The 9207-nt window shown below is 35.2% G+C and overlaps 1 protein-coding gene across 1 annotated transcript in view; it reads right to left on the minus strand.

The window, feature by feature from the left end:
• LOC107554520 (huntingtin-interacting protein 1-related protein-like) overlaps positions 1–9206 on the minus strand; it is a 20076-nt gene extending 10870 nt beyond the window's left edge. Inside the window, exons 1-16 of the mRNA XM_016237040.1 lie at positions 9102–9206; positions 8228–8291; positions 7544–7686; positions 7385–7441; positions 7199–7279; positions 7038–7114; positions 6901–6962; positions 6362–6502; positions 6218–6275; positions 5279–5354; positions 5016–5147; positions 4856–4905; positions 2618–2690; positions 2350–2533; positions 1711–1799; positions 1308–1424 (exon numbers count right to left, since the gene is read on the minus strand). Of these exons, the coding sequence (XP_016092526.1) occupies positions 1308–1424; positions 1711–1799; positions 2350–2533; positions 2618–2690; positions 4856–4905; positions 5016–5147; positions 5279–5354; positions 6218–6275; positions 6362–6502; positions 6901–6962; positions 7038–7114; positions 7199–7279; positions 7385–7441; positions 7544–7686; positions 8228–8291; positions 9102–9197 (1500 nt within the window). The 5' untranslated portion in view covers positions 9198–9206. The remainder of the gene's footprint in view (positions 1–1307; positions 1425–1710; positions 1800–2349; positions 2534–2617; positions 2691–4855; positions 4906–5015; positions 5148–5278; positions 5355–6217; positions 6276–6361; positions 6503–6900; positions 6963–7037; positions 7115–7198; positions 7280–7384; positions 7442–7543; positions 7687–8227; positions 8292–9101) is intronic.
• Position 9207: the final 1 nt, after the last annotated feature.

Below are 9207 nucleotides of genomic sequence, written 5' to 3' on the forward strand. Positions count from 1 at the left end.
AAACGCTTTTGATGGGGGGGGTTTTGGGGGGGAGGGGGGGGAGTCAAAAGTAACAATTTTATATTATAATATATTAATTTAAACTATTATTATCAAACAATTATATTCATTTAGTAACATAAATATACAGTGATGTGAAAAAGTGTTGGCCCCCTTCCTGATTTCTTTTTTTTGCATGTTTGTCACACTTTAATGTTTCAGATCATCAAACTAATTTAAATATTAGTAAAAGATAACACAAGTGAACACAACATGCAAGAAATTGAACTCAGGTGTGATAAACCACAGTTTTAACAGGGGGGCAAACACTTCTTCACACTGGGCCATGTAGTTTTGGATTTTGTTTTCCCTTAATAATAAAAACCTTCATTCAAAAACTGCATGTTGTGTTTACTTGTGTTATCTTTGACTAATATTTAAATTTGTTTGATGATCTGAAACATTAAAGTGTGACAAACATGCAAAAAAATAAGAAATCAGTAAGGGGGCCAACACTTTTTCACACCACTGTATCTTAGTGTAGGCTATATTCTTTAGAGTTTTATAATTCATTATCTTCTTGTCGATCCACCAGTTCACATTTACAACTGCATGTTTTCTGCGTAAAAATAAGGGTCGTTTTTGCCTTTGGTCTAAACAAAGAGCAGAAGGGCTTATTGAAAAATGCTAATTCATTCTCTGCCAGCAGGTAGCGCTTTTCGCCAGGAATATAGCCGTTTCCCCCATAACCACAGTAAACAAAGCAGCACAGCACCTGACTTTGAAACTTGCAGCGCTCATATTTAATCAATTAAATAGCCTTTTGAAGTGTAAGCTATATCTCATTATACATGTACATAACATTTTTTACTGGAGCACCACCTGAGTCTTCTCCTCCCATTTTTACCAGTGATCATTGTTTCCTTTCCACGGTACTACCTGCGCACATATCAATAGCATCACTGGGCTGTAGGTTGCCAAGTTGAGGGGACAAATGGGTTGAAATTTATATGCGTCGATCGTGTGAGAAAGATGCGTTTCATACAAGATCTGCCAACTGGACAACCTTGGAATTTGTTGACGTGATTATTCATATAATGAGGTTTGGCCATACAAATTACGGGAGTTTTCCCGGAAGCGAATGTAGCAAACATATAAAATACGCCCAGAGTGATTTTTTGTTTTTTATAGAAAGATTAAAAATACGGGAGAAATATGGGAAAATATTTAAATGGGATGATAGCGGGATATACTGGTAAAATACGGGAGAATCCCAGGAAGAACGGGAGGGTTGACAGGTATGTAAACATAAATGAGTGGAGTGTGACCTTAGAGCTTTTGTCCTGTTTCTGTTGTTCCACCTCTACTGCCATCTGCTGTTTGTATGTGAACAGCTCCTCCTGCACCTGCTGGGTGCTGCTGAGCTGCTTCACCATCTCTGTATTCTGACACAGAAAATCGTGACCATTAACAATGACAATAACCATATGGCAAAGACATTTCACCATCTTAAGTTTAGATACTTTTTTCTCCAGAACTCCTTGTGGCAACATATTTGGGGAATATTCCTCACATTAGGCCATAACAGAAATTTGAGGAAGACAATCACAATGTGTCAAAGTATAATTGTACTGGAGGATCACATATCGTGTAATTGATGCTGTGAGTGACAAAGTTACCGGCACTGTTTATCAATAATATGTGAGGAAAGCAGCACAAAATTGGCTTTACCTTCCGCATGAGATCAGCATGTTTGCTAACCAGCTCGGCGTGTTTCTCTTTGAGTCGAGTGAAATGTATCTGAGCAGTCTGAGCTCTGCCTAGAAAACATGAGAACAAGAGATTTTCATTCATACTACCATTCAAAAGTTTGAAAAAGGAGATTTTTTAAAAATGTTTTCAAAAGAAGACTCTTATGCTCACCAAGGCTGCATTTATTTGATCAAAAATACAGTAAACACAGTCATATTATGAAATATTATCTTGATTCAAAGTAACTGGTTTCTTTTCAAATATATTTTAAAATGTAATTTATTCCTGTGATCAAAGCTGAATTTTCAGCATCATTACTCCAGTCTTCAGTGTCACATGATCCTTCAGAAATCATTCTAATATGCTGATCTGCTGTTTAAGAAACATTTCTTATGATTATCAGAGTTGAAAACAGTTGCTGGAAACCATTATATATTTTTGTTCAGGATTCTTGAAAAGCACAGCATTTATTTAAAATAAAAATATTTTGTGGCATTATTGTCTTTCACTTTTGATCAATCTACTGCATCCTTGCTGAATAAAATATTAATTTCTTCCAAACAAACAAACAGTAGCATATATGTTGTGTATCTGAGTCTGGGGTCAGAGGTCACTCACTGCCCGCATCCTCGACCGTGGCCTGTATGCTGGCAGCGACTGCGGTCTGTGCTCTGAGGCTCTCCACCTCCATGCGCAGACGTTCGTTCTCCACCAGCGCCATCTGCTTGTGCGTCCGCTGGTCCTCAAGCTCAGATTCCAGTATATTGACCTGAGATTTGAGCTGGACAACGGCACGCTGGGCCTGCAGACACACAGATGATGGGAATCAATCACAGGAGAAGAAAACACATCTCAAGACAGATGTAAATAAAGACAAATGTCTAACCTCCACTTTTATGAGCTCCAGCTCTGGTTTCACCACCTCAAGTTCCTTCCTCAGAGTATCAGCCTCGGTCTCTCTGTGTGAGAGTTAATATTATAGATAAAATGAAAAGAAATTTTAAACATTTGGACACCAATTTGTTCTTTATGTCACTATTATCGACAATTTAGAATAATAGTACGGTCATCAAAACTATGAAATAACACAACTTATCTTTGTGTACAAAACTATTTTAAACATCAGATTAAAAGGTTTTAACGATCATAAGTAATGTAATTTCAGTGAAAAGTGCAACCAAACATTTGATTGACTTCTAGCTTGGTTTTAGATTTTTTTTTCTCCTAAAACTCCCTTTTACACAAATAAGTCATGTCTACATCAGGGTTATTATCATTAACTAAAACTAAAGCAAATTTAAAAAAAAGTAAAATTGTAAAGTATAAATTTTAAAGCAAAAAAAATTGTTACTTGAAACAAAATAAAATAAACAATAAAATAAAATAAAGTAAACTTATTTTCCCAACATAGCACTGAAACTGCTCTGGTTAAGGTTGCTAATGACCTACTGCTTGCAGCCGATGCTGGCTTGTACTCCATTTGAATCCTTCTTGAGCTTAGCTCAGCCTTTGACACAGTGGACCATAATGTCTTGATCAACCGTTTAAAAACTTATGTTGGTATCAGAGATGTAGCTCTGGATTGGTTTATTTCTTATTTGTCGAATAGGTCTTTTTCCGTAGTGCTTGGAGATGCCTCCTCTTCTCGTGCTCCTTTATTTTGTGGGGTCCCTCAGGGATCTATTTTGGGTCCCCTTCTGTCTACTATCTACATGTTACCCCTGGGTCAAATTATGTGCAGTTATGACATTGAGTTCCACTGCTATGCAGATTATACACAATTGTATGTCCCGGTAAAGCCTGGTATTATTGATTCATCCCATATTATATCATGCTTCATCGAAATCAAAAATTGGATGAAAAAAAGTCAGAAGTGCTTATAATTACCTCATGAGTCCCCAGTAGCGCTAGTATTAATAATCTCGCCTCTAGTCTGGGTGCCTTATCTAATAATGTTCGAAAAGAGGCTCGCAACTTAGGTGTTGTTTTTGACTCAGAACTGTCCTTTGATGTTCAGATGACTAAAGTGGTGCAGTCTTGTTTTGCACAACTGAGGCAATGAATGAGGTCATTCATGCTTTTATTTCTTCCAGACTTGATTATTGTAATGCACTTTATTCTGGTATTAGCAAGATAAATCTCCTAAGATTGCAGCTGATTCAAAATGCTGCTGCTAGGCTTTTAACGCATACTAAGAAAAGTGACCACATTTCACCGATTCTTGCTGCTCTTCACTGGTTGCCTGTGAGTTTTAGAATTGATTTTAAGATTTTGTTGCTTGTTTGTAAGGCCTTGAAGTGTCAGGATCCTGCCTATATTTCTGATTTATCAATTCCTTATGAGCCTGATCGCTGCTTGAGATCCTCCGGTAGGGCCCTATTAATGGTTCCAAAATCTCGACTTGTTACCAAAGGTGACCACGCTTTTGCTATCCATGCGCCTAAGCTATGGAACTCCCTGCCTGGGATATTAGGCAGGCTACTACTGTATCCTCTTTTAAGTCTCTTCTTAAGACTAATTTTTATCATATGGATTTTTCTTAATTTTGATGGTATTTTTTGTATTTTGTTACTGTACTGATCTTTTTATTGTAAAGCACTTTGTAACTTTGTTTTGAAAGGTGCTATATAAATAAATGTTTACTTATTTTATTTCAGCTAAAAGACATCATTGCTCATTTTTGTTTAATTTAAGTTTAATTACTAAAATAACTCAAACTAAATAATCTAAATAAAATAATATATAGAAACTATATAGACATTAAAAAAAAATAATAGCAATAAAAATAACAAAAACACAACAAAATTACAAACGATTTAACTACAATTAAAGTAAAAACTGAAGATATATGAATAAATTCTCATTCATACAAAGAAACTATAATATGTATCTATTTCAGTTCACGTGATTTTGGAAGAAGTTGATGAGAACTGAAAATGAGAATATTGAGTTCATATTTAGATCTCTGACAAATCTGAGCACAGTTTGAGATATTGTTGAGATCTTCTGAAACTCTAGAAGTCTGCATTTGCTCTCCATTTAGTCTAACTTTTGCCAATGAAAAACGGATAAATAGTTAAATAGATCTAACTTGTGAGCTTTCTTTCATAAAGTGGTATGTTACCTTTGCTCTGGTATGTCAGTTGGAGGGTCAAACTGGTTGTATCCGTAATACTGTTGAACAAAATAATCAAATGTTAAAATTGTCACAAATGTGGAAAAGCACTTAGTAAGACTTTCTCTGAGCCAATCTACAAGGCTTGACCAATCCAGGTTGTTTTTACCATCTGATAGTTTCCTTCACCAAAATCCAGCTGCGTGTCCGTATCATCGTAGTCAGGGAATGTCTCATTCTGAACGACCACAGGCTTCACATGATCAGCGAATGAAGCCGCACGCAGGAAATTTGGAGGCTCCTACAACATTCAAATGCATATAGTCATCTGTTCAGCATTTTACGCCATCTGTCAATATTGTTTATTTCATACCATTTTGTAAAAATGTTTTCAGTAAACACGACTTGAAATTCAAAATGTAAAGATCTTACATCGGGAAGATCAGGAATCTGAATGATAGATTTGAAAAACTCCATCCCTCTCGCTCTCTCAAAAAACTGCGTCAAACTGTGGAGGACAAAGACAGACCAAAAACTACTCAAAGCAGCAGTAATTTCATGAACTCCACTTTTACATTTTGTGAATTTAATTGAATAAAAGCACCTGCCAAATTAGTATATGTAAATGCACTGTAAATAAATGCTGCTCTTTTGAACTTCCTATTCACCAAAGAATCCTAAAAAAAAATGTATCACAGTTTTCATGAAAATATGAACTCTTTTCAACATTGACAATAAAAAGAAATGTTTCTTGAGCAGCAAATCGGCATATTAGAATGATTTCTGAAGGATCATGTGACACTGAAGATGCTGAAAATTCAGTTTTGCATCACAGAAATAAATTACAATAAAGTGCACTCAAACAGAAAACAGTGCTTTTAAATTGTAATAATATTTCACAATATTTATATTTTTACTGTATTTTTAATTAAATAAATGCAGACTAGGTGAGCCTTGGGGAGACTTTTTTTTCGGTAAGAAAAAAAATCTTACCGACCGCAAATGATTCTGAATTATAATGTACATTACATCAGTAATGTCTGATATTATTATTATTTATTTTTTATAAATCAGTGTCGTTATGATTAGGCTGATATTGGAAGGGTTAGGAAGGATATCAGGGTTTTTTTTTTACTAGAAACATTTAAAGTACTAACATTTGACCATCTTTTCTTCTGTACATTATAATGTTTTGATACCTGAATTCACTTGTAAATTTCTAGATTGGCATGAAGAATGTTTATTTCAATAAATATATATGAATAAATATACATCAGTCAGTGGCAATAACAAAAACTATTTTCTGCTTTTGCTATTGGACAAAATTTCTATGTCGGTGCATTCTTACATAATACTGCAGTCCACCGTTACCTGTTGAACTGCTCGCGGAATTGTTCCCTGTGTCCTAACAGAGCGTCCAGCGGTATTCCTGTGACACAGATGCACAGCGCCGGTAAACTCAATGAAAATGATGCATATAAATGAAGAGAGCAGCATGTAAACAACAAGACTCACGGCTGTGTAGCCTGAACAAGAGCTTGACCAGGAAATGGTAGAGCGGACCGCAGTCCTGGATGACGAGAACCAGCGGTGCCAGACGGCACTGACCCACAGGAGTGGTAGAGCTGGTGGAGCTGGACTCCATCTGCCGGAAAACTGCATTTAAAAAGTAAAAAATATTTTTTATACACACACTGCCGTCTCTTCTGCTCACCAAGGCTGCATTTATTTGATCAAAAATGCAGTAATTTAAAATAACTGTTTTCTATGTGAATATATTTTAAAATGTAATTTATTCCTGTAATGCATAGCTGAATTTTTAGCATCATTACTCCAGTCTTCAGAGTCACATTATACTTATTTATTTATATTTTGTGCAATCCGTGATACATTTTTTCAGAATTCTTTGACGTGTAGAAAGAAAACAGCACTTGAAATGGAACTCTTTTGTAACTTTATAAATGTCTTTACTGTCACTTTTGATCAAATGAATGTGTAAGTAATGAATCAGAAAGCATTAAAAAGGCATTTTTGTGGTAAAACATTATGTTTACCTGTTTCTTGCAGCTTTAGAGCTGCTTCCATGTACTCCAGAACCTCACCTGTCATGTCAAACCTGTACATAATTAAAGTAATTAATTTACATCAACAGATTATTCAAGCTCACTGAAATAACTAGCGATGTACTTACACTTTGTTAATATCAATGGCGATGGCTTTATCAAGAACCTGTTCAGGAGCTTCAAGGTTTGGTGGGATTTCCAGATGCTGTGGTGGAAACAAGATAGATAGATAGATAGATAGATAGATATTTTTTCACTCATATGTCAATGAAGGAAACATTAAACTTACCTTTAAATGGAAATCGATTTTAACACACAGCAGCTTGGCATACAGTGCAACAATATGTCCATATCTATCATGCAGATTCCCCTAAAACACAGCAAACACATACAAAATTTAAGCTGAAAGTTTCAGATGAAAGATGATGTAAATGACTTGCTCAACAGAAAAACATCCAGATCATTTCGAACTCACCCATAATGTTCCCATCTGTCTAATGCTTGCGGTGTGACCTCTGCTGTCTCGTAAAGTCTACAAGAAAGACATCAATTTATATTTGTAGGGTAGTTTTAGACAAATATAGTCAAATGAAAGTCATTTTCATCTGATGATACTGTGGTAGATGAGACTGACGTTAGGATGGCCGTCTCGAAGCAGTTTGTGCACCACGTGGCAGAACTTCCAGCTGAGGATGGCGTTACTGGACAGCGGCAGACTCACGGCATGAGACCAGAATGTGACGGCACCGCCTTCCTTATGCGTGCCTAAAATGATATCTGTGCAAAAGTTAAGGACAATGTACAAGTCCAGATGATATTTCGCAAAGATGATTCATAACATTTGCTAAATAGCAAATTTCAAGTGCCTGAATTTTTATTGTATCTTAAAATGCAACTAGATTATCACCCAGCTCTTTAAATAAAGTTGGAAATATATAACTAAATCCAACTTTATCCATATACATAGAGTACAATCACATAAAGCTATATATAGAATATAGAAAATCTCATTTGCTTGAATGTTTACATTGCAGTAAAATCTAAACTATATTATCACCCAGCTGTGATTCTGCAAAATGCAACTAATAAGGCATGAAGATATTACGATATTATAAACATTAACATCATCATTTTTCGTGAAGCTGCTTTGAAACAGTTTATTGTGAAAAGCGTTACACAACTAAATTTGACCGATTGACTGATAAAGTACATGCTGCGACTGTAAAACCTGGGCATCTGTGCGTAAGCTCACTACAACACACAATGAACATGATTATAAACATAAGAAATGCTGTATTAAACCAATATTAAAGGATACTGCGTCCATATTTCTCTTTGATAGGGGCCTCCACATTGGTGATGGATTTGGTGATGCTCTGAAGCTGTAAAGCAGATGAAATGGGAGATTTGACATAACATCATTAATTAAACACAATAAATGATGCACACCTGTAATGTAAATGAATATGACTGTTTAAAATATTAAATACTACACATCACAATGAAGTGAAGCACAAATTAATAACCAATAAATAATTGCAGCCAGGATGATCATCCGAGTCTGATTTTACATGTGTTTACATAGCAGTTTTTGGTAATATAATAATACAATACCATATCCATACCATGGTATTTACATGGTACTTTAATAATATCATGATGTATATCCATATTACTATGGTAAAAGACATTGGACTACACTGTTACCATACAAAACATTTTTGGACATGTATGGCACGGATCCAAAAAAGATTATAGTGACTATCAAACACGTTATTACTGTGGTACATAACATGCCCAGCATTATCACATATCACAAAATATGGCATTATAATGGCGCATGTCCAAAAAACACGGAATGTACATTAAAACAATGTTTTTAAAACATAATGGCGATTGTTTTTCGGCGACACATATGCAATTAACATAAATTTCGCGGGGATTCCAAGCAATAAAATGTGAGGATTTAAAAGTGGAAAACTATTTTAAATAGTTTCAAAGATAAGGTAATATGACAAAAACACCTGATGATAAATAGTCTATTTATCAGGTGTTTTTGTCATAGTACCACCTTATCATTGAAATTAAAAGGAAAACACCAAAGATTTTTCTATGAAGTATATATATAAACGACCACTAAAAATCAAATACTCGTTGAATGAAGTAAATATGTGCGCGGGCGTCATTCTCACCTGAAGTTTGACGAATTGCTCCTTTTCTGCAGCTAAAGCTTTTTCAGATTTATCCGTTTTCTCGTTTTTCTTCGATTCGGTTTTCTTTGAGGCCATGTTTAACTCC

The sequence above is a fragment of the Sinocyclocheilus grahami genome, unplaced genomic scaffold (assembly GCF_001515645.1).
Source record: "Sinocyclocheilus grahami isolate Dianchi unplaced genomic scaffold, SAMN03320097.WGS_v1.1 scaffold505.1, whole genome shotgun sequence".
Lineage (NCBI taxonomy): Eukaryota > Metazoa > Chordata > Actinopteri > Cypriniformes > Cyprinidae > Sinocyclocheilus > Sinocyclocheilus grahami.